This window comes from Metarhizium acridum, assembly GCF_019434415.1.
Source record: "Metarhizium acridum strain ARSEF 324 chromosome Unknown scaffold_13, whole genome shotgun sequence".
In the NCBI taxonomy this organism is placed as follows: domain Eukaryota; kingdom Fungi; phylum Ascomycota; class Sordariomycetes; order Hypocreales; family Clavicipitaceae; genus Metarhizium; species Metarhizium acridum.
Genome location: NW_027094016.1, coordinates 2,549,395 through 2,574,095, shown reverse-complemented (window position 1 = coordinate 2,574,095; position 24,701 = coordinate 2,549,395). Strand labels below are relative to the sequence as shown.

The 24,701-nt window shown below is 52.4% G+C and overlaps 6 protein-coding genes across 6 annotated transcripts; 4 read left to right on the top strand and 2 right to left on the bottom strand.

The window, feature by feature from the left end:
• Positions 1-382: 382 nt before the first annotated feature.
• J3458_003403 (uncharacterized protein) lies at positions 383-697 on the top strand (the record flags this gene model as incomplete). Its single annotated transcript, XM_066117731.1, has 1 exon — positions 383-697. One exon carries the CDS (start codon positions 383-385, stop codon positions 695-697), a length of 315 nt encoding a protein of 104 aa, XP_065977522.1.
• A 181-nt stretch (positions 698-878) lies between these two features.
• J3458_003402 (uncharacterized protein) lies at positions 879-3,340 on the top strand (the record flags this gene model as incomplete). The annotated part of the gene is made up of 2 exons (XM_007812392.2): positions 879-1,770; positions 1,833-3,340. The coding sequence occupies 2 exons, from the start codon at positions 879-881 to the stop codon at positions 3,338-3,340; spliced, it is 2,400 nt and encodes a 799-aa protein (XP_007810583.2).
• Positions 3,341-3,947: 607 nt separating this feature from the next.
• Positions 3,948-5,390, top strand: J3458_003401 (uncharacterized protein; the record flags this gene model as incomplete). The annotated part of the gene is made up of 2 exons (XM_007812393.2): positions 3,948-4,080; positions 4,132-5,390. 2 exons carry the CDS (start codon positions 3,948-3,950, stop codon positions 5,388-5,390), a joined length of 1,392 nt encoding a protein of 463 aa, XP_007810584.2.
• A 5,524-nt stretch (positions 5,391-10,914) lies between these two features.
• On the top strand, positions 10,915-11,535 carry J3458_003400 (uncharacterized protein; the record flags this gene model as incomplete). The annotated part of the gene is made up of 2 exons (XM_007812394.2): positions 10,915-11,089; positions 11,279-11,535. 2 exons carry the CDS (start codon positions 10,915-10,917, stop codon positions 11,533-11,535), a joined length of 432 nt encoding a protein of 143 aa, XP_007810585.2.
• A 1,153-nt stretch (positions 11,536-12,688) lies between these two features.
• Positions 12,689-15,417, bottom strand: J3458_003399 (uncharacterized protein; the record flags this gene model as incomplete). The annotated part of the gene is made up of 2 exons (XM_066117730.1): positions 12,689-13,680; positions 13,746-15,417. 2 exons carry the CDS (start codon positions 15,415-15,417, stop codon positions 12,689-12,691), a joined length of 2,664 nt encoding a protein of 887 aa, XP_065977521.1.
• A 429-nt stretch (positions 15,418-15,846) lies between these two features.
• On the bottom strand, positions 15,847-22,013 carry BEM3_1 (Rho GTPase activating protein). Its single transcript, XM_066117729.1, has 3 exons — positions 21,356-22,013; positions 20,732-20,956; positions 15,847-20,575 (listed from the first exon to the last, which is right to left on the bottom strand). The coding sequence occupies exons 1-3, from the start codon at positions 21,613-21,615 to the stop codon at positions 16,525-16,527; spliced, it is 4,536 nt and encodes a 1,511-aa protein (XP_065977520.1). The 5' UTR covers positions 21,616-22,013; the 3' UTR covers positions 15,847-16,524.
• Between the last annotated feature and the right edge of the window lie 2,688 nt (positions 22,014-24,701).

Below are 24,701 nucleotides of genomic sequence, written 5' to 3'. Positions count from 1 at the left end.
TTTAGATGTCGACCGTCTCAACAGTCCGAGGTCGAAGAAGCCATATACGCACGCCGCCAAAATTCTGAGGAAAGAGATTTTTCTGCTAATGAATCCATTCACTACACCTCCGGCAGATGTATTCCCACCCTCAGCGTTGACGGCCAAGTGACGAAAGCCCTACACCCCACCATCTCAGATGACGTATTTGGCACTTGGCTGCGTTTTTATTTACTGTTGTTGTCTTGAACCGAGCGATTTGGAATTCGTCTAACTCGTCACCTCACCACAATGTTCGCAGACGAGGCATGATACAATACAAGCCCCACCCTGGAGAGGTCAGGCTGGTCGCGCGGCACCCCCGGCTTGTCGGCCTACCAAGTGGTAATGGTTCTATAATTACATGTACGACTTCCGTGACAAGACCGGGAGATCGGCATGTTCACGCACGGATTTAAGCAGCATCGTCCTGGGTGAAGGTGCTTACGATTTCTTATACTCGCCGCCTCTCCTCCAGTCCACAGGCTACGACATTTCTCCACGTTTCTTCCTCTTTTTGTTACATCAGTTGCCTTGGAAGGCCTCTCCTCTTCCTTACTTGCCCTTGGCTCTCGAGCTCCATCTGGCCTGTTTATCGAACCCGAGACCTACCTATCCTCTCCCGGTCCTTTGGATACAGTCCTTGATACCTGCAACATACGTCATCGCAACACCATGATTTCGTAACGAGAGGCCCTAATACGCCATACATCTTCTCCATTCAACCCTGCAGTGGTATCAATCTTGACTGGGACTCGACCGCTACCCAACCATGTCCTCTTTCGCAACCAAAACAGGCCATGCCTTGGCCAAGATTCTTGGCATCACACTCGAGGATCCCAACCAAGACGCCACAGAAAATGCCACCCGAGGAGAGTCAATTCTCCCCATTCAAACCAGTGACAGCTTTGTCGAGGGGCCCCCAACTACATCTGAATGGCTTCACGATCAAGTACCGACACGGCAAGAAGTCGGTGAACTATGCCAAGTCCTTGTTTCCCTGCCTGTCCTGGATAGGGCACTACAACCTCCAATGGTTCGCTGGCGACGTCGTCGCCGGAATTACTATTGGTGCCGTTGTCGTGCCTCAGGGTATGGCTTATGCCCTGTTGGCCAACCTTGAGCCTCAGTTCGGCCTCTATTCCTCCTTTATGGGTGTCATAACCTATTGGATATTCGGAACATCAAAAGATATATCTATTGGCCCTGTGGCTGTCTTATCTACAGTTGTGGGAAGCGTTGTTGAAGATGTTGCCTCATCCCCAGATACCAAAGACATACCGCCGCATGTCATTGCCTCGGCTCTGTCCATCATTGCTGGGTGTATTGTTTTGGGAATCGGCCTTTTGAGATGCGGGTGGATCGTGGATTTAATTTCCATCACCTCCCTGTCTGCTTTCATGACTGGATCTGCCATCACAATTGCATCTAGTCAGCTGCCAGCACTGATGGGTTTGACTGGCTTCTCGAATAGAGATCCTGCGTATATGGTCATCATCAACACCTTGAAACACCTACCCGAGACGAAACTTGACGCGGCCATGGGACTGACGGCACTATTCTTTCTCTACCTCATTCGATTCACTCTCACGTCGGCTGCGGAGCGTTTTCCAACCCACAAAAGAGTCATCTTTTTTATGAATACTATGCGAACCGTCTTTGTCATCCTTCTGTACACCATGATCAGCTGGCTGGTCAACATGCATCGTAGGGAACACCCACTATTCCACGTTCTTGGAACTGTTCCAAAGGGTAGGACGAGACAAAACCTCACCACCAGACATTAGAACCGCTCTTGGCTAACCAAATAGCAGGTTTCCGCAATGCCGCTGTCCCAGAACTGTCAAGCAGCGTTGTTTCACATTTTGGCTCCCACCTACCCGCGACCGTCATTGTCATGCTCGTTGAGCACATTGCCATTTCCAAATCTTTTGGCAGAGTCAACAACTATTCCATCGATCCTTCACAGGAAATGGTTGCCATTGGCATGACCAACATTCTAGGGCCCTTTCTCGGCGCATATCCATCTACGGGCTCTTTTAGCCGAACGGCAATTCAATCAAAGGCCGGCGTTCGCACCCCGGCTGCCGGTATTGTCACTGGGATTGTCGTTCTCTTGGCCACATACCTTCTGACAGCAGTCTTCTTCTACATTCCGAGTGCCACACTTGCAGCCGTCATCATCCACGCCGTCGGTGACCTCATCACGCCTCCGGATACAGTCTATCAGTTCTGGCGCGTTTCCCCCATCGAAGTATTTGTCTTCTTTGTTGGTGTTTTCGTCAGTGTCTTTGCTCAAATCGAGGACGGCCTGTATGCCACCGTCGCCATTTCTGCCGCCATTCTCATATACCGCATCTTAAAGGCCCGAGGACGGTTCCTCGGCAAAGTACGAGTCCACTCTGTCCTTGGTGATCACATTATTGGCGAGAATCATAAAAAGGTATACGGAGAATACGGTACATTCGACGGAGCGGCTGAGGTCTCTGCACGCAATATATTCCTTCCCCTGGATCATGGAGACGGCTCCAATCCTGAGGTAGAACTAGAGAGTCCTTACCCTGGAATCTTCATTTACCGCTTCTCCGAGGGGTTCAACTATCCCAATGCTAATTTCTCACTGGACTATCTCACCGACGTTATTTTCTCACAAACGAAGCGGTCCAGTCCCGAGAGTTTTGAGCGCGCGGGCGACAGGCCTTGGAGCAACCCGGGGCCTGGAAAATCCGCCAAATCTCGTCAAGATCCAGGAGCCGACAGACGGCCTACACTCAAGGCCATCATTTTGGACTTTAGTTCTGTCAACAACGTTGACATCACCTCTGTCCAGCGACTCATTGACGTTCGTAATCAGCTGGATATGTACGCTTCCCCCGGTGTGGTAGACTGGCACGTTGCATGCATCAATAATCGCTGGACCAAGCGTGCCCTCATGGCCGGAGGTTTCGGTATCCCCACAAAGGCTCATGATGGCCTGCATCACAGATGGAGATCCATCTTCAGCGTGGCTGAGATCGGCGGAAAGGACTCTGCTGCAGCTTTGGCAGAGGACGCTGCCAACGAAAGGGAGTTGCAGGCAAGCCAGTCGCGAATGAGTCAACTAGACGAGGAGATGGGCCAGAGCTCTGATTCGGAAGAAGGCTTGCCTAAACCGGGCGATGAGAAGGCAGAAGGTGCAGCAAAACAGAAAAGACGTGGGGCGGTTGTTCACGGGCTGAATAGACCTTTGTTCCATGTGGACTTGACCAGCGCGGTCCAGAGTGCGATTGCGAATGTGGAGGCTAGAGAAGAGTTTAGGGCTGCTTCTTTGCCGTCATCTTGATCTATATTGGCATATTTTGTTCTTTAGCAAAACATATTGGAGTTTTGGGCATGATAGATTTAGCGATGGCATCAGCGAGAATTTTGTTACACTAAATACACGTATTTAGGCCATAATATTGTAGAATATGGTTTATGATCTGTCCTGCATCTCCATGGCATATGTGAGTATCTTTTTGTAGGCATGTCTATTTGCGGAGGTGACGTTCGGTGCCCCTCATGGGTAGTCAGTGACCGTGAAGGACATAATTGAAGTTTGCCATTTTGTTAGATTTGTTTCCGATTCAATAACTATATAAATTAACGTCCTCTTGAGCCATTAAAAATATTTGTTCAAACTTTGGATAATGTGGGAACTACAGCTGTGATGATGGAACCGTTAAACAAGTGCAAGCAGTCACCTGATTTCGCGTCCGTTTCGCCACGCAATTCACGCCCCGCCAAGTTGTTCTCGTCGAACTCTCCGACGTTGTGGACTAATTCGAAACCTCTCGTCAGCATCTGGGTGAACTGCGTGTAAAAAGGATCCTAAACCTCATCTCTGGTTTCAGTCTCTTCATTGTGCTGAGACCGGGACACTGGTCATCACAGCCTTCTCGTCAGTTACAATGCCCATTGGCATCCAGCGACTCAATGCCAAGAAGTCGCAACCGAACCCCAACATCGTCTTTATCAAGCCACTGCCCGGTCTGAATGAGAAGACGGCCCAGGGATTCCTTGAGAGAATTGCCGCACAATGCCGTGAGCCTCACGCCACAAGTCTCTGTTCTTACGACTACTAACACCATCAAGTCCCTGTCATGCGGAAACACCACATATCAGTCATGACCCTCGAAGAATACGAACCAAATCGCGAGTTTGTAGGCCGCAACTTCAATGCCGGTGAAGTGATCCAACTTGTTCTCCGGTCCCCCTCAACGGGCCGCTGGCTCCCATTTGAATACGTCCAAATGGTCATGATGCACGAACTAGCGCATTGCAAGCAAATGAACCACTCCCGCGCTTTCTGGGCAGTAAGAAACCAGTACGCCGCGCAGATGTACGAGCTCTGGAAGGAAGGATACACAGGAGATGGAATCTGGGGCCGTGGTGCGAGTCTGATGACCGGGGAGTGGGAGCGGAATCAAGTACAGGCAGACGAGGCTCTCCCGGAGCATTTATGCGGGGGGACATATCGTTCCAGACGGAGGAAGAGGAGGACCAAACCTGCCTTGTCGTACAAGGAGCGCAAAGAGCGGAGGATCTTGAAGAGGTTTGGGAAGAATGGGACGGCGCTGGGGGCGGATGAGGAGGCAAAGACGAAGCTGGAGAAAGGGAAGAGGGTGCAGGCGAAACCGAGAGTGGCGAGCAGTGCTCGGGGACGGGAGCTACGAGCTGCCGCCGCGCTGGCGAGGTTTGAACAGAACAAGGTGGAGGAGGAAAAGACGGCCAAGGAAGAGACGGGGTCTGAGAGTGAGGGCGAGTACGACGACGATGCTAGTGATGGTGACGGCGAGGCCGCTGTTGATGTAGACGGTTCAACGTTGAGGGATGGCACGGGCAGAGGGATGGTCAGGGTATGTCAGGACGAGGACTGCAGTGATCCTGATGCCCGAAATGAACTAGGCCAGCTGGCAGAGGTGTTCAAGCGGGCAAGGAGGGATCGTGCTGGAGGCACAAGCTCGCAGACAGTACGGGTGAAGGCGGAACCGGAAATGGAGGCTTCCTCATCCTCGTGGTCGACGGGCGCAAAGACAGAACCCGTTCATGACGCTCCACGGCTTCACGACATACCGGTTGCACCCGCTGCCGCACAAATCTCCAAAGGGCCTCCCAAACAGAAAACCAGCGGCTCTTGGCAGCAAGCACCGGTACAAAGCACTTCAACATGCTCAATATGCTCCTTCACCAATCCCTCATGGGCAGTAACATGCAGTATGTGTGCTCATGTTCTCGACCCAACCCACACGCCGAATTCCTGGCGCTGCACCAGCACAACGTGTGCAAGCGGCAAATATGTCAACTCTGGCGACTGCGGCGTCTGTGGTCTCTGTGGACGGAGACGAATGTAACCTGTCGTACGACCAAAGTAATGGGTAATGAGTGATAAATCTTAATATACATAACTATATATGGCCATGTCCACCAAGGCATCCACGCAAGTCATGGTTATATCCCAGTTTCTTTTTTCCTTTTTTCGTCAACTCTAATGGCATTTTCAATGAACCCTGGCTTCTTGGGGGCCATGAGGTCCGCCGATGCATGCAAGTCGTACGATTGATCTCACATGCATATTTCAGCAACCATCGTTTCATGCACATATGGAACCACGGAGTAGCCGCATTAGACACGGCGATACCCCTTCAGAGACAGAGAGGGATCTTGAGTCGTGTCATTTGAGTAGCGGGCACCCCTGGGTCGCAGACCGGTTTGACTATCCGTGTTGGGCACGAGGGAGATGAGACTTGTTTGTACGGTGCCAGTTGGACATTAGATGACGAGTGGTGGTTGACGGAATAGAATGTATTTCCTTCTTTGTCATTCCCCTGCTTCTCATTTTCATTCTTTTCCTTTTCCGACGGTTTAATTGTCTAGATTCATTTGGCATTGCCTTGTACGTGCGCGGATACCACCGTACACTTTGGAAACACGCATACACCAAATCGCCAGTACTTTACAATCATCACATCAACGCCGTGAAGTTCTTACAATCTACCTTGTCAGCCTAGCCGTATTAGCGGCCGCCGAGAAACCTCCCGCCGGACAAGTCCTCAAACTGCCATTAATGCCCCGAATCCCCAGCCAAGCGAAGCGAAGCAGATGAAGGTGCTTCGAACTCGCTCGGCCCTCCCGGCGCCAGATATCGGCGCCGTGGTATCTACAACTTGCGTAGACGCAAGCCAGTTCGTCGCAAACCAGGTCCATCACAATTGCGAGCGATGACGTGCTGACAACTTGTTCTAATCAGGGAGATGGGCGCGCACGAGGAGAATGAGGCCCAGTCAAGCATCTGTGGCGGCGTACCCGGACCAATACACGCGTGTCGAGGCGCTCTAGCGACAACAGAAGGACAGACCCGGACGGCGTTGTTCAGCATGTCTGCCGTCGGTACAGATGGCACCATTGTCATTTCTAAGCGGCAGTGGCTTCGGTGTGTCCATGCCGCGAGGTCGGCGTGTCCTCGTGGAAGCCTATCAGCGGTATGTGCTGGAGTGGCATCGAGTGGGGGGAATGTGGCATTTACGTTGAGCAAGCCGTAAGCATCAAGGCAGTTGATAGGAAAATGATTGGAGAAATGCTCTCATAGTCTATAATTAGCCTTGAAACAATGCGTGACGTATCACATTGGGATGAGTTCCAGCAGAGGGGAATACTAGCTTCCTTGCTTTGAGAGTGTTTGCTTCCAAATGTTGATTCTGAAGAATCCAAAGCCAAGGTACGTCGGACATGCTGCAAGCCGCCATTCGTTCCGCTGCCTTTGGTTTTGCATCTTTACAACAGATACTGGACCCGATAGCTGGTCCCAGGGCGTCCGTGTATTTAAAGAGACATCCGGGTCCGCATCCCGGGTGTGTGTGGACACATGAGGGGGAGTCTGGGGTCAGCAAAGAAGATGACTGACTAGTTCATGTGGATTTTGGGCCCTTGTTTTCTCGTGGACGGTGATGTATCAGTTCTTCTACTTGGTACCGTGCGAACGGCGTCCGCAGGGGGTTCGTACTGATCAGATCGAGAAGCACAGGGTTGCAAGAGGGTCCACGGGCAGGTAGTAAGAGCCTTTGGACAGTTGCCCTCTTCGCAAGCCAGACTTGTTTGTCAAGGTTCTGGATCAGCACGGGGAGCGACCAGGTGAGTAGCCGGAGCATGCGTGTGGCTACGGGGCCATGAGGACCGGGGAGGATATAAAGACCTCAAATAACCAACGTATTTGAAGATACCGCGCAGTGTTTCAGTCGGGCAGATTGTTTTGATGTACAAATACTTGCATATGATTGTAGGTAGGCAAGGATGTCGTGCTGTCTGCGTCAAATATTGGCACAATGGGGGTTAGGGTTATTCGGCATTCAACAGCTCGTGTGCACCGCGCAACACATCGTGATCCATACCTGAGGCACAAATAAACCACACGATGTGGCAAATCTGCCATGTGCTCTCATGTACAGCAATGGGCAGATGCAGATCTGGTCTGGCAGTGGTTGGCAGGAGCTGGCACCAAAAAAAGGGGAGACCCTTGCTGCCTTCCCAGGGTTTGTTGCGGGGTACCGAAGGGCGTACGGAGCACGCAAGTGCATCCCGTTGAGTGTGCGCAGGTGCCATTTTGGTAACGACCAAGGATGTTAGCAATTAAAGATATTAAATTTAGAGATACTTAATCCACTGAAGAATTTATATAATAAAAAAAAGTACCTTATATACGGAAAGTTACAATTATATAAGTGGCTATCCTGACTGTGAAATTATACTTGGCAAGTATCCAAGAAAAGTGGAGTGTATCCCTTTGGCTGTGCTAAGGTGCCAGTCAGGTATCGGCCCCATTTTTTCTGCGATACCTAACGGGTACCTTTTTAGCGTCAAAAAGGCCCCATACGCTAGGTTCGGCTGTAATATGTGCGATGTAGCTCTTTGTAACTCACAGCATTGCTAATACTTCTATCATCTTATTATTTCCTAGCGGGGTTAAGTATCTTTAAATGTAGGGTTTTTAATTGGCTAAAACCAGAATTCGATACCTGACTGGCACCTTAGCACAGCCAAAGGGATACATGACAGGCACCTGCGCACACTCAAAGGGATACGTTACGGAGTACTCCGTACCCTGAGCCGTGCTTGCAGGGATATTACCCCGCAAAGTGCTTCCATTGGGTGACGTCGCTCCTTGTCCCAAGCCGCCTCAAAGTGTGCAGGTACGGAGAACTAGTACTGACCGAGTTGGGCTTGCAGTCTCTGGCGATGGATTGATTGTCCCTCCTGCATTGTGCGGAGTAGTTTTAACAAAGTTAGGTACTCCATGCCTGTACATAGTCTTTGGGCTTAACCCTAACAATCAGGAACATTTGCAGGAGCATTTGGAAAACCAACACCTGCAAGTACACAATCATCAGCTACAAGCGTCATTAATTCCCCTCACTCCCAGCAGCAGCGCTCAAGCATGGACTCTACCGGGTACCGAGACTGGTCCCAGACTCGGGGGGTGAAGATGGGTGGGTGGCCAAGTGGCCTGCCCAGTACATGTCGTACGGTCGCTGTGCCAGATTTCGAGTGGCCATGACGAGCCACGGCGTTGATAGTCCTGGGTGCTGCTCCGTAGCTAGTGGGAAGGCATGATTCGAACTCTCGAGCTGTGCAAACCAAGGTGGGAGAACGCCACCCACCATCGACTGGCAAGTAGGGTTGCTGCCGTGGAACAACATGGTTTCCAGATGCACCTCCACTTGACCTGCACACACCAGAGCCATGACTGATGCCATCCGGTAAATAGAACTGTCCCGCCGAAATCTGTTTGGTCGAATGAGTATCCTCCTCGTGCCAGCCCTTATCAGCCCCTCTAGCCATCGCTCGACGGACCACTTGACTGGTTCCCCAAGGTGAAAAGGGTGAAAGGACAAGTCCACGAATGAATGACGATGCAACGGCTAGCCGTAGACTCTCGAAAGGTCTTTGCAAAGACTGCCAGGCAACTGGCTCAATCCGACGTCTTTGAGGCCCGGCCAACCACAGCTCCGTCTAGGGGGCTGGCGGAATTGTCGCCGTTCCTTGCTCGTGCCAGACTCTCACGAAACACCAATCGGCAGTTGTCCAATCTTGCCAAGCTACGGAGTACTCCGCATACCAACGCAGTAACTGGCAGCGCTGGCAAGCCTACGAGTCCCTTCATCCCCACAATCCTTCAGGACAGAGATGGTAGCGGGCCCAGGAGATCTGAGTCGCATTGGATAGGGCTCTTCCCCCGGTTCCACCGATCGCGGCCAGCGGGCCTGTCAACGTCACCGGCTGCTTTTGAAGGCGTCAACTTGGTGTTGAGATCTGTTAGGTGCATACGAGGACGAAGCTTGTTATTGTCCTATTCTCGACCTTTGAGACGAGCTCTCCACCGCCCAATCCCGTGCTTGCGTTTGTCTTCTTGGGCAGAGTCCCTCGGGAGCTTGCGTCGATCGCCTACTCCAAAAGGATGCATCGTGTCGCACCCCTCTCTTCACCGTGTTTGACAGCCGACGGTGGTTTGAGGTATCATCTGGATCGGTGCCACCCTTTTAGTGTGTTGCTGGCTACATAAAAGAGCACACACACTGTGTGTGAATGGTGACCCCCAACCAAGGTGGACGAGGATGCCATTGCATGACGGGGGAGCTACCAAGGGTAAATCTGCCAGCTGTTGAAACCAGTTTGCCTCAGGACAGTGGTATTGTCCTGTTCTTTTCGGCATAATGTGCCATGATATGGCCCCCTCAAGGCTCTCGTCTGACCTGATCTCGCCTGTGCCCTGGGCTGAAGTGAGCCCATTATCCATGATCCATCAGCCGTCCCCCACACGCTCCGCTACGTCCGTCACTTATTCTAGGCCCTCCGCTCTCGGTCTTCACGGAGGTGATGGGTGCCGTCACTCATTCATCAGTCCATCAGTCCATCGGTCCATCAACCCATCACTCGCACGCCCTCCCCATTCGCAACCCCTCCGACTTCTGCCCGTCCCTCTCTCGTCGGGTTTATGTCCGTTGACTCGCGGAACTGCACCCACGTGTACGGAGTACGTTTTTCTGACCAAGTCCCCTCTCACTCTCTGCTGGCGTCAACTATCGTCCCTTCTCGGCACCGCACAGTCCGTTGGCAACTTCTCTCTGCATCCACCCCCCTGCCTCAGACATAATACCACAAAAGCTTGCACGCTTCACGCTTCACGCCACCCCGCGCTTTGCACCTTGACTCTCTCTGCCGTTCCTTCCACTACTTCTACCTCGCTCTTTCCTATCGTCGTTTTCACTTTCCCAACCTAAAAAAGTTGCGCACCCTTCTGGTCTGGCTGCTTGTTTATCTAATCGTCGTTCCTTCCAGATCATACATCATACACACAGCCTATTGACACCTTTCCCAACTGCTTCTTGCGCAACAGATAACTCGTTTCCCTCTGTCCCCTTACGATTCTGTCCATCCGTCAGCACGCCTCTAGTCTCGACCATCTCGACCATCGCCACGCCAGCTCCCATCCATTCCAGACATTACGTTCGCCGCTCAGGGCACATTAATAGTATCTCTGCCTCGTGTGTGGCCCTGTTTCCCTTTACTTCTTTTCTTCTTCCCCTCTCTTTCCCGGGGTAAAGCTGGTTGAATAAGTCCGGATCATAGAAAGAGCTTCTACCTACCTACACAAGGCTGTCGTTGAGCCCAATATGTCTTCTGACGGGCCCCCCCAACGGCGCGGGTAACCGCCGTAGCTCAATCACACAAGCCGCCCTCTCAAACCTCTTTCAACGCGGTCCACCCAACAATTCGAGTGGCGGCAGTGGCCAGATGAATAGCTTCGACCCTCAACGGCGACGGTTGTCAGTTACTACAATCGGCCTCTCTGGCACGTCACCCACCAACCCGCCGACCTTTAACATGCGCCGCGGCAGCATGTCCACCAGCTCCGACTCTATTGACGAAAATGCCATCGAGGATGAGGACGTGCCCGGCTCCGCTAGAACCGCCCCGAACACACCTTTTGTCCGCCGTATGAGCTTCGGCGCTTCAGCCATGAGAGGGTACCGCCCTGGTGGCAACAGTCCTGGCAACGGTAATAACCCAGCCTCACCCCCGTCGTCTCTCGGACGAAGAGCCTCACAGAACCAAGGCTCTGTAATCGGCGCTGCTCTATCTGCAGCGAACCACCGAGCCAGTACTGCGAAGCCTTCTTCCGCAGTTGCACAGGCAAGCAACACCATGCCTTCAAGAGCCTCTTCTGACAATGCCAATTCTCGTGCAGACCAGCAGGGCTTCAACTGGTCCGAGCAGCTTAGGTCTCGAGCTGAGAGCTCCGTCTCCGCCGGCCCACGAGCTTCGTTTTCGCTAGCCTCCTCCCCTCCAAGAGGAGCGTCCCACCATGATCGGGCCAAATCCGTCTCCGACATGATGCAACCGCCCGTTCAGACACCGCCGCCTGCCCAGCAGCCCAAGCAAGAACCACGCAAGCCAGACGCCTTTCAGGAGAGAATCCTCAAGGGCGACTTTTACATGGATTGAGTAGCTCACTACTTCCTCATACGGCAGCGCTCTTATGTGCTTTGATTAGTTGAGGACCATGCCCAAAAGTCTTGCCGGCGATGAACACAGCTGTGATGGCTGTTCCAAGGTTAACACCGAGAAGGGCCAATTTTTCGATGGTTTGATATCCAATCAGATACTTGCCAATTCTCATTCTAAATGAATGGGTTTGGCTTCCTCTGTCTTTGTGAGCAACCCGTGTGTTAGTACCGCGTATCGATGAGAATTTTATCATTTTCTTTTTTCAGGCATCACGGAAGGCATAGGAAGTTTTCATCATCGTTTCTGCGAGTGGTTCTATTAAAACGCTACCGCTGATATGTAGCGTCGGATCAGAAATGGGTCCAAAAACATTCAGAGCATGGCAAATGATTTGTTCATTGGCTGCGCGGCAAAACAAAAATAAGCTGCAAAATAGTGCTTGTTAATTTTCTATTTATTTGTATTTGAGAGCGACTATAACGACAGAGCGAAAGGGGGGCCTTGAGTTCCCGTCAGGACAAAACGGCGCGCATGGCTTCACGTTCATGTACTATCTTGCTTGTGTGTGATGTAGGACCATACAGAGTCGCGACATGGAGACATTGGTAACACATGGATGGAGCTGAATATCAGGATGTGATATCGGATTCACTTTTGTGGTGGGAAAGTCACGATTTTGCTAGGCAAATGGCGTTGACGAGTGAGTGTTTTTCTTTGCGTGAGCGCAGCGGCGTATCAGTGAAATGAAGTTGGCGACAGGCATGTGTTTGGCTCGCTTGCATGTACTTCGTTTTATATTTATTTGTATTTGCTGCTCCAAGGACAGCTAGGAATAGCAGTCTCGAGCTCAGCGTTTACCTGCTTAAGTAGTCAGATTGAACGAATGTCCTGCAGCCTTGCGCCAAGCACAACACATGTGACATGTCGTGCATGAGAGACAAGATTGAAACGTGCGGTTCGTGGCATCATTAATGATTAACAGTAGTAAGTAATGTACAAAACAAAGCACCACGCTAACCCGTACACATGCAACGGTATCCCTACGCCAGACCATGATGGATGACAAGAGAAAGGATATGAGAGAAAAAAACCTGCCCACCCAACAAATTCATGCAGCTGCGAGAACCAAAGATGAGTGCGTAAATGGTCGTCACAATGAAAAGAAATTGGGATCCGGCAACCCCTGGAACATGTCACTAAATAGGGGATCATTGAGAGCTGCCATCTTTGCCCCCCCGCCATACGTCTCGCCCGACTGATCTAGCGGTACGCCTAGACTTTCAAAGTCAAAGTTGGCCGGCAGGCCTACCGCCATGTCCATGTCGACAGACTGCTGAGGAGGCTGGGCCATCCACGGCTGCGGGAAGGCAGACGGATCGCGCACCTGCGGGGGTGTGTTGGTGCCCTCTGCGTAATATGCGTTTTGGGGAGGCGCCTGGCCGCCGGAAATGGAGTTGAAAAACGGCCGCGGGGTGTTGGACTCGCGGCCCATGGCGACCTCGGAGAGGACCTGGAGGGGCGTATTGGCGGCGTGCTCTGGCGGCGGCGGCGGCGGCGGCTGCGATGGTTGCATCGAAGGCGTGCCCTCGTCGATGGGAGTGTTTGACGACGAGCCCGCGGCGGGCGGTGGGTTCTGCGCGTCCTGCCTCGAGTCGGCCTTGCCGTGCTTCAGGAACCAGGTGCGCAGCATGACGAGGACGAGGAGGAATTTCGAGGCAGGTCGGCACTTGTCGTCGGCGGCGGTGGCGCTGAACTTCTCCAACAGCGCCTCGAGGTAGTACGCTACGCGCATGTTGTCCTGGTTGATGACCTTGCCGAGCTCCGAGGACGGACTGGACGCGGAAAAGTACATCTTCATCAGGATGACGACGGCGTAGGCGACCCGTACAAAGGTGAATACCGGTAGGCAGCGGATGGAGAAGACGTCCATGGCGAGAAAGGTTTGAAAGATGTTGTCGATGGCGGACAGACAGGCTGACAGGGCATTGATGTGTGCAGCGCTCAGGGGTTCGCTGCTGACCATGCCGTCTTGGAGCATATCCGTGGCGAAGGGGGGCCGGATTGCGTCGGCGGTGTTGTCGGAGTGGAGGGCTAGTTCGTGCATGTAGAGGTTCAGGATGCTGAAACTCATCTTGAGAGTTGCTAGAGAGTCTTGTTGATTAGTGCCACGTGCGTCTCTCGGGTACCAGGAGGGGGGAGAAACTCACGCTGCATCATCTCTTTTGGGACCGCGGCAATATACTTGTCAAGATCCCTCTCTAAGCCCTTAAGCGTGTACTGCGTCCTTGCATCCATGATGTTCACGGCTGTATCAGGATCGTCCATGGACAGCTGAACGCCAATGTCTTCTGCCATGCGATGCGTCCAAATCAAATGGCATAAATACTTGTCCGTAGGATAGGCATCCGGTGATGTCCTCAAGATATCCAGACTCTCCGTCATGAACGGCGACCAACGGATGAGATTTGGCCGATGTAGAGACATGGCCGTGTTAGCTGCCAGGAAGTGGCACGTCAGCCACGTTCGACGGCATTCGAGACTGGTCGGGTCGGGTTGTGGATGTCGTCTGAATGGGTGTTCTCGCCAACTGAAGCCTGTCATGCCGCGCTTAGGTGCTGACTTCTTGCCTAGCCCAATATCAAGGGCCATGACTGCAGACATGTGGACGAGCTGATAGAATTTGAGCTCCTCAAAGTGCTCTGGCGGCCAGTACCAAATGACAGCAACATGGAGGGCTTGTATCAACTCAAGATTCTTCTCACCAACAATGACAATCTTCTCGGCAAAGAGCTCCATCAGCTCCCGTTGCAAGACTCGCTGGAGCCCGTGTGTCTCAGACGAGGCAGCCGCCATGACAGCCAGGAATAGGTACGGCTTCAACCTGCGAAGTTCCATGACTGACATGGCCGGTGGAAACACCACGGCAGGCAAATGCTTCAACATGTGTTCCTTGTACCTTTGAAACAGCTCGGCAGCCGTTTCCAAGCTTACAAGTCCTCGATCAATGATGTCGGTCCTGTTTCCGCGGCGAGCCATCGGCCATTGTGACGAGCTTGCTGCAGGGGAACCTTCTCCCGAGCCGTCCCGGTGCTCCGTAGCTTTCCGTTTATGGCCAGCAACCATGTCCGGCGGATCAAACACGGATGGTCGATAAGATCTGGGAGTATGGCTCTGCTGTACTGGGCTTGCCGCCATTCCCTGGGCGGCCGCGCTGGTCTCGGATCCGGCCCAAGTCCTCGCGGCATTACTGTTGATCCAAAGCCCAGACATGCCCTCAGAGGACTGTCTCCGCGGCGCCGTCGCAGATGATGCCGCGATCCCTGCAATGGAAATTCCCTGTCCAGCAGCGGCCGCATCGCCGGCACCGATTCCCGAAACTGCGGCGCGGGCCTGCAAGCTGGCCGTCAGAGCATCAATCTTCTTCTCGAGCTCAGAAACCCTGCTGTCCGTCTTCTTCTGCCTCTTCCTCGTTGGCATCGTCACAACACAACTTCTCCCAGCCTTCTTACAGCGCCTGCAGGGAGCACCTTCATCGTCGGGGCCGGGTTCGCATCGCACTTTGAGTCCGCGACAAGCCTCGCAGGCCCTCGACTTTTTGGCATCGCTGCCAACCGCACCACCAGCAGCACCTCCGTCATGATCCGCGCCATCTCCATACTGACTCTGTTGCTGGTTAAGCGTGCCAAGACCCGCAGGCGGACTATCGGAGGCTTCAGTCACGTGGTAAGAGGCAGGGCGATGCTGTGCTACTGTTGATGCCGGTTCAACCTGGCTCGAGGGCGACGGTGTTGATGTGGACTTGCCGCGGGATACTGCGCCAGAGAGCAAAGGTGAACGCTGCCCGCCATGGTCTAATCGCAGTCGAGGATCCAAGTCCATGGGGATCGGAGGGCGGTTTCAAAGCTTCATTTGTCTTGGCCGTCGTCGGCCTATTGAACTGAGCTTCCTCGTTCTGTCGGCAGTTTTGGAGCTGCGAAGAGCGGGAATTGTTGTCGCCGAAGCGCCGACGCTTAAAGTAGAACGGAGCCAAGGGCGGAGACGCAGAAAGGAGGAGCGCCAAGCTCAGCCACTTCGCTCTTTCCTTTCCTGACGAGAGTGGAGACCAGCTGGGGCGTGTATGAGGGCCGCAGAGGTAATACATCCGGAGTATTGAGGCCTTTCTGCCGGTTGAGGCGATCGCCGAGAGGAAATATTTCACCATTTGGCAAAGTCAAGGCAAGAGGTCAGTCTTCTCCCGTCACACACTGATCAAGAGTTCAACGCGAAATTGCATTCTTCAAATCCTCCTGCGCGATAGGCTAATATGAAGGAAAAGTGAGAAATAGACGGTGTGTATTCAGAGTACATAGCATTAAGATGGTATCATTCTCGTTCAATCGCAAATATCCATTTATAAGGCACAGCCCCATTCATTCATCGCAACAATCAACAAAAACACACTTTCCGCCCAACCCAAATTATCAAATGCGATAAATGAATAGTAGAATGACGTCCATGTAGTAAGATGCGGTTGAAACGCCTCGCTCTGCGTACCACGAACAAATCCAGAGTCTTAAGCCGTAAACGAAGGGGGGGGAATTTATATAAAAAAAATGCATCTTTGCGGCCCAACGTACCCGTTACTGCCAAATGACGCAGCCGAAAAAAAGAAACCGACACCCTCATCCGTAATATCTTACACGCATGTATATATGCCAGGTTCGTTCTAACAACGTCATACCGTTGCGCCGAAACAAAAACAGCCTAGCCAACTGACATGTTTCATTTGCCCATCACACCGGTGTAAATAAAAAAGGTCTTAAGTCTTTGATTATGTCGTTGAACTCGCTCTGTTGTGGTTGCTGAATTCCTCGGTGACAAAAATCAGGAAACCAATGCAAGAATTCGTGCCTTGATGTCTGTTTCCAACGTATGTTCATGATATAAAGAAGGCAAAGCAAAGCCATGTCATGTCAGTCCGGATAATTTATCAAAAATAGGCTCCATTCAAAAGAGTGCACCTTCTTCACGAAGGCGGCTCTTTGACCCATGATGCTGTAAACCCGAAACTCCTCCCATGTAAACCAAACTCTCTCGCCTTCTTGATTTGGTACTTTGTTGCGGATCATTGACGCCGTGTTCTTCGCTTGATGACGGATAGATCGGCCGGTCATACCCGGGTGCAGTTCTAGGCGCAGGGTGATAGCCATGGCCATCGAACCCATTAGGCAAGCCATAGCCGCTCTCATATGCCGGTCTTGAAACTCCTCCGTGCAGTACCAGAGGTGGTGTAGGCGTGGATCGAGCACCCTGGACATGAGACATCAGAGGTGGCGTCGGAGTCGACCTGGAATGCTCTCTTCTGCGGTCCATTCGCGGCTGGGGATGCGGCGAGGCGCTACCTCCAGATGAAGTAGAGGGGCGTGTTGGCTCTAATCGTTGGGGAGGTGCGCCCGCTTGTCCGTTGGATTCCGACTCTGTGGTTGAAGATGGCAGCTCATACTCTTCGGGGTCGATTCCAAAAATGCCTTCGTAGTTCTGCAAGAACATGGCGAACACCTGTGCAGGGATATTGAGCGTAGGTGAGAACACAATGCCCACATTGCGTACAGTCATCTTATTAACCTTGAAGTTCTTTATAACTCTGATCAAGAACGCAATCAAGTACTTCAACAGGGTTGCGTTTGCCTGGGGTAGTCTTTGACCCAGCTCGTTCATTTTTGCAACCTTTTCATCCAGATCCGGAATTTCAGTGGTGTGCAAGAAGGGGACGTGGAGATCCGCTGTGAGAATAGCAGTTGGGAGTTCTCGCAGATAGAGCTTCAATAAAGATGCGACCGCATGAATGTCATGATACTGCTCGTCAGCAACAAGATTCACATCACCATTCGCATTGAATCGCTCGCGAAGCTGTTTGATAACCGCATTCGATCCACTTAGTCGGAAGATGCCCTCTTCGTCAACGGCATTATGGTGATCAAGATATTGTATGCATCGATAGACAACAGACGGCAGTGGCACGTTGACGTCAACCGGCGGGTTGCAGCGAACAGCCTCGGCCAACGGTGCTCCAAAGACTTGACGGACGGGCCCTTGGTGGCCGTAAGACGGATGGACAACCGAAGCAGACCCAGCGTCGCTGCCTCCAAACAATGAGTCCTGCCCGTCAGAAGAGGTCCGAGTCTTGGTTCCGAATCCGAAAAAGCTTCGCTTTCGCTGCTTTTTTTCGTCGTGCGTCGGAGCGGCAAGGCCTGCCCGGTTGCCCCAGACGGATGAATCTGAAATGACGTGAGGATCCTTGGGCGCAGATATCAACTTGTTGGCCTGGGAGGACATAGTCTCCCCGGCGAGGTTATGTGAGCTGTGCTGCTCGGGAAGACCAGTGGATCCCTTTTGGGGTGCTTCACCCGCGTGCGTTAAATCGTACCTTACTCCGATCAACGTGTCGGAATTTGCGTGTTTGTGTTGCGACTTGCTAGGGGCGCTCTTCTTTGAATTACCGGTGCTGGGATGGTCAGGTCCAGAAGACTGCTGATCATGAGGAGTCTTCGCACCCTGGCGTAGCGGTTGTTTGTCATCATTTACATCTTGGTAATCTATCCACTGCAAAAGAACATCTACCCAAAGATCTCGCTCTTTGTCGCTCTCAGCGCACAATATGTGTTTGACATAGGCGCTTGAGTCTCTCTTCTTGGGTTCCATGATTAAAAATGCGTGCCTGAATTGGTTGTCAAGGTCTTCCCCCGTCGTTGGCTGTGCCGGCGACTGATTTTCGTTGGTCTGCGTATGAGATTGCTTGCCAATTTGGGCATTCCGAAGCCTAATGGTACCAAGATGCGCTCCTCCGGGGGTCTCGTAGTACTTGAACTCTGGCTCCGGCCCTTCCAGGACAAAGAACCTGGCTTTCCAGCCGCCGAAGTTCTTGCCCTTTTTGGTCAAATATCCGCTTCGAAGTGGCCGACCATCTGCACCAATCTTGAGTCCGCTACTTTCAGGGGTTGGACGGAAAGACGACCCTGTCTCATCAGCGTTTGGTGAAAGTGTGTTTGTCGACAAATACTTGCACATCTCAGCAGCCGTGGCCGTGTCGAATGGCGTGTCAAGAACCTCGACCATGTATTCCTCCAAGGCAGCCCGCCGGGCGTCCAACTTGGCCGGAGCGTGGCCGGTGAACAGTGCGCGGTCTGGAGTCTTGGCGGTACACGCTGAGCACTGCTTGAGCCTCGAGTCCAATTTGCTAAGCGAGGCGATGTCCTTTTCGACTCGCCAGAGCTCACTACCATCGGCCCTTGAAATAACAGCAAGTGTAAAGACAGGGTCTTCTTCCAGCTGTGTCAAGGACATAAGACTGGCTCTTGACGGTTTCATCCGTGAAGACGCTACCTTGACCTTGATGGATGGTAGTGCGTTAGGAGGCAACAAAAGATTTGGGTACTCCTCCGTAACAAGACCTTTATAGATCTTTGTACGTTCTGTGGGTGAAGGTTGGCTCGCTTCATCATTACACTTGGCTGCGTTGAGCGGCGTAGTAGACGAGGAGCCCGCCGAGCTTATAGGTGGAGGGGACATTAACGGTGTGTTCGGAGGCATAATAATGGTTTGTCGCGGTGGTCGAGAGGACAGCGGACCCAACGCACCAGCAAGCCTTGCAGACACAGGCGCAGAAGCCGAATGTGGAATGTTGCCAAATGGACGAGGGGTAGCTGGCAACCCGGGACTCTGAAGTGGCACCACGATGTCCTTCTCAGCAAGCAGCAAAGCATTTAGGGAGTGGGACTTCTCTTGCTCGTGGGATTTGGATTGAGATGTAGGGCTTGCGGGTTGGACTGGGGATTTGATGGGACTTTCTGGACAGGGCCTGGAGGCGCTTGACTCTTGAGTATGTCCCAACGCAATGGCTTGACGTTCTTTCTCGTCATCTTCTCTGGTTTTGCGTCTCCCTCGGGTTTCAGCAACCATCTCATCAACTTTAAGGATATCATCATAGTCAGAGTCGCTATCATCCTCCACGGCCGGCGCCAGATTTCGTCGGACTTGTTGCTTCAGCTGCAGAGGTGCCGGCGGTGGCTTCCGTGGAGGGGAAGGAAATTGGCTAAGCCCCTGGTCCGGTTGTGGTGATGATGGAGGCTCAGCAACGGTCACAGATGGAGCAGCTGTTGGTATCTTGGGTGGTGGAACCTTGGGTGGTTCACTCGGATAACTTCGGGACGGCGGTAGGGAAGCATTGTACGGAATCTCTCTTAGTTGCTCCTCGTTCTTCTCTTTCCAGATTCCATCGGCGAGTTTGTATTCTGCTTCATGATCAAACTTGCCCGTCGCATACTCTTGCGGTTTTGGCATGGCGGGGTTGGGGTCAAGCGTTTCGCTTACTGCAGTTGGTGAGATATGCGGCTTGTCGGCTGGTGGGGTAATCGGATAAGGTGCCATGGGAACATCAATGGGAGAGTCCTTTTGGCTGTCTGAATCAAGCGATGGAGAATCTGGTGGTCCGTTTGTTTGTACCCTGGAATACGGCCTTGGACTACGAGGCGAAATCGAACCCTGATATTTATCGAGGCCAGGCGATTCAACCTGTTGCCCAGATGCGGCCTGCATTACTGCTGGGTTGGCCATGATTTCTTTGAGTTTCCTCCTATACTTTTCTTTTTCTTTCAGGGCTGCCTCAAGATCTTTGTTCAAGCCCAAAATCATGCCTCGCTGCTTGTCGACTAGCCTCCATAACTGGCTGTTTTGTTGTGACTGAGAGCTTTTTTCCTTGAGTAAATATTGTATGACAGCTTCTGGGCTGCCCGCCGTTTTGATCAGGCTTGCAATATCGGGCGAGCTCGGTGCATCCTGGAGACCACCCTTGCCGGACGAGGCTTGTTTCGATGATATCGCGGATATTGCGCTGTCAATCGAGGAATTTCGGGGTAATCCTTTGGTTACGTCGTTTGGAGTCGAGGCCATTGTAGCAGCCATGACTGGTCTGCCAGCCTTTGCAGGGCCTGGAGCAGGCTTCGATGTCACGGAGTCGGAGACGCCTCGATGGTCATTCGGGAGGTTTGAAAAGCTTACTCTGCGGAACATGGGGGGTCAGCAAGTATGGACGGAAGGACGGCAGATGGCATCCTGGGAGCCCAAAATAAATTGGACGAAACAACAAAGCCCAAGAACACCAGAGACAACGCCCCGGTAATATATGTCAAGGCGGCACAGGATCGGAAGGACAGACCTTGGTATCTCGTCCTCTGGGCTAGACGGGCTTGACGAATCGCTATAAAAGGTCGTCTGCCCAACAGATGCCCTAGATGTCGCCTTGACGGCCGACCTGCTGCCAATAGGCTGGAATCCCTGCTGTGTCGCAGAAACAGCGGGTTCTGGAGGATTCGTGCTTGACGGAGACGTCGCCACGTTGCTTGCCGTAGATAGCGGGCTAGGTACGGGCGGTCGAGGAGATCTGAAGAACACAGAAAAGAATATGGCGTTAGCAATTCAAATTTTCCAATTGTGACAGATTTATCCCGCGCGAGCAGTGCATTGGGTCTATGTGAACAAAAGGCCAAAGCTGGGGCCACACCAAAAAAGAGCGGCTGTTGAACAGCCGTCACGCAAAGCACAAAGAACTCGGGACCAATTCTTTTGTGCCTTGTGCCTGTGAACGAAAGGGGAGGCGTCCAAGGCTGACAGCGTCGTAGGTCAAGGTTCTTCCAGCAAAGAGATGTTTTGGTTTTTGTTTGAATATGCGATTTGGCTATATGACGAATGGTCTTGCGACCAGCGACAACCGACGGAGACAGCGGTAGAGGGAGGTAGAGGAATCCATTGCCAGAGACATGAATCTCGTAAGCGAACTCACCTTTGACCTGGATGTGGTAGGGAACCAAGAGCTGACAGTGACGGCACGTTGATTAAGCGTCCAGTCGATGGACTCGTGGGATTGTCGTCAAAGGGGGTTTGTGATCGAGGAGAAGACGATATTTGAGAGGCATGAGGCGTGTGCGAATCCCAGCATTGTCCGGCTTCAGGTCCAGTATCAGCATGAGCACCATCAATGTCTGGGTTCGAGTATGCTTCCGAAGATGAGGCCAGGCCACGCCGCGGCGCATGCTGCGACATAGTCCCGTTTATGCAAAGTGTGCTGCAATACCGAGAACCTCTCCGCAAATGTCGGGTGGAGAGGGCGTCTGGCCTCTGGAGCAGACGGAGCAGAGCAGACGGACGACCTCAGCCGTGACAGAAGGGCCAGGAAGGCGGGCGTTGACGGACGGCGTCAATCAATGATGACGGAGGAGGGCGTGTGGATGTTTGAGCCGGTGGCCTTGGCTCTGAACACAAAAGTGGCCTGCCTGGGGGGGCGTCGCGAGGCGTGAGGTGTGTGAGAGGCGTGGGAGGCGTGAGAGAGAGAGAGAGAGAGAGTGTGGTGTGGACAGGGACCTTGGCGAGGTTTCGAACACTTGAGACGCCAGCCTTGGCCCTGATCCACGTCGCATGTAGAGTTCGGTATTGTGCAATGGCATCTGTACCAATCAATGCAATGCAATGCAATACAATACAATACAATACTCTCCAAATATAATACGGACGGGGGGAAAAGGGGCGGTCGGTGGTGGCAGTTGACTTGCACGGATGGCCGGAGGCAGTTGATCAGCCGACGGCTTGCAACACCCGTTCGATGATAATTTGAAAGTTCAATTGCATCCGTCATGGACCCAGTTTGCCAGTCAACCAGTCAGACATTGGCCTGGCTGGACGGGGGAATGGTTATGAGGGAGGTGGCTGCAGGCAACGAGATGACAGGGTACAACTCGGTGCTTGGAATATTCGCTTGAGCAGTCCTCACAGTGGGCAGTGGATGTGGATGTGGATTCCAAGGCTGCTCAAATATGATGCAATCCATAAACTTATGTGTAGTTACTATACATTGTATGCGTGAACGGAGGACCCCTCTGAACCTTGAACTGGCATCTGCTAAATAAGTGGCCGACGGCTACGCTTCTTCAGTTGGTGACGGGAGGTTGTCAAGTTGTGTCTCTCTTGTGAGTGTGAGGGGTCCCCTGGATTGATCCCATGTCTAGCCCATGTATGACATGGCCGTTCCTCATGGCGGCCGTTCTTCCTTCAACACTCTTCACGTCCTGATCCGGTATGCTAATATCCTTACCCCGGAAGAGGCCAGGAATTGCAGGCACATTGCATGCCGCGCACCGGGGCTATTATTGCTGTGCTTGATATATGTGTGACAGAATCGACATGGTTCTGCTCCAGTCGGCCTCGTGTACGGAGTACAATATCACAAGTAACAAGAATTTCTTGATAGAACCCTGCAATCAGCATAGAAGCAAAGAGATTTCTAACCACAAATACAAACAAACAAACAAATAAACAAACAAAGAGTCCCCCCCTCTTGGCAACTGGGCGAGACAGTGCCGTCACATTATTCCAAGTTCTCGCCCGTCAGAAAGGTAGTTCACAGAAATCCCAAGGCCCTGGCCAGACGCCAAAGTGACACTACTTAAGTAGGTATGGAGTACGGAGTACGGAGCGCGATGAAATAAATGACTTGGAGCGCTGCTCCGTGCGACTCCATAAGCTCGTTCGGCTTCAAGTCGATGGAATGGTCTTGCTCCACATGATCGAGGCTCTTCGATTTGCTCCCATGTGTCACACGTCAGAAGGCGCCTCAGCAGGAACAGGGCCTCAGGCGCCTGACACCAAGTATAAAATTTAAAAATAGAGAGTCACCTGGTTTTCCCAGCCGCCTCCCTCGTGTTCTTTCTTCCCTTGCTTCTACCTACTAGGGAGGTATGTATTGTAATTGTAATGTCAGTTTCGGAATCAGATGGTCTGTCTGGTGGAACACCATCAGCCTGGGCACCTACGTACATACTCCTTCCTCACTCCGTACATCGGACCATGAATCGCACCTGCCGCCTTCAATGCTTGCAAAAAAAAAAAAAAAAAAACTTGCCAAAGTTTACTAGTAGTCCATGTGCGCAGATGGTGGCTCCCAAGACGCCCATCCAAATAAAAGCAATCTCGCAGCGTCGTAATTAAAAGCAAGCCCTTTTTGCGAATACTACTATCATTAATCATCATCAGCACGTAGCCCTCTGGGTCTAACCTCACACTACTGCACCTCGCCAGGGCGTGCTCGCTGCCGTTCTTCAGGCTCTTCGGTCTGTGCGCAACACTACCAAATGAACAAGAGGCGGCAGTGTCGCCAGTCGCACCCTTCACAGATTCACGAACCCACGAACCAGTTGTCTCTCAAGTCCCCAAGTCCCTGAACCGCCACTCTCCTGGCCCGGGGCTCCCTCGCGAGCCCCGCAGGTGGCCTTGAAATGAAATTGGCAACATTGGAAGGGCCAGGGGCCGGAGTTTCGACATCCAGAAACAGGATGTGCACGGGGTCAGGCCTGTCGGACTCTCGGCTCTCCAATGACGCTATCATGGGTCCCAGTGACGGGGCTTTGTGTTTACCCTATTCGGCGGCCGGCCTTTAAGTTGCCGATGGCAATCCTACCTATGGCTTGACCATTCGTGTTCACTCGTCCACTCAGCTTCCATAGCCAGCGCAAGGACAGCAGGTCTGATATATATCGAATTCATGAATATTGCCAACTCCCTCTTAACACGCGAAGGTGGGGGGGGGGGGAGGTTGAGAGAGAGAAGAAAAGGAAACATGCAGTCAAATTTCTAACTGGGGGCAATTCCAAGGTGAGTAGTACCGACCACGTAGGTGCCGCTCGCATCTGATCTCATTCCAACTCTAATGATTGGTAGTACACTACTCCGTCGTCCGTCCAAGCAATAAGAATATTTAGTGCCAACATCCTGTAGGCACCACCAAAAACTCTGTAACTAGCCATTCCGGGCCAATCTAGAGACGCCTGAGCCACATTTGGATTCATAGAACACAACTGGCCGGGCTGTGACTTGGTCCTCCCATCCACAGCCCCTTGATGCTCGCTCGACAGAAGCAAGGACACAGATCTGACCCAACTGGCCGCTGAGTTTGATACGACATATTATGGAGAGCATCAAAGCTAGCCATTAAGCTAGCATAGCATTCCGTCAACAAGTCCATTTGTCATTACTGTTGAATTGGGATAGATCAAACCGCATACTAGCTACCATAGTCCAGTCTGGCTATACACGGATACAATCAAAGTGATGTAAGAGGCTTAGCAAAAATTCACTGC

Bases quoted from the DNA above. Each gene is read 5' to 3' on its own strand.
- BEM3_1 (XM_066117729.1), bottom strand. From the start codon at position 21,615: ATGTCGCAGCATGCGCCGCGGCGTGGCCTGGCCTCATCTTCGGAAGCA. The intron at 20,957-21,355 runs GTGAGTTCGCTT...TGTGTTCTTCAG, and splicing joins CTACCACATCCAGGTCAAAG to ATCTCCTCGACCGCCCGTAC. The intron at 20,576-20,731 runs GTCTGTCCTTCC...CATGTTCCGCAG, and splicing joins CCAGAGGACGAGATACCAAG to AGTAAGCTTTTCAAACCTCC.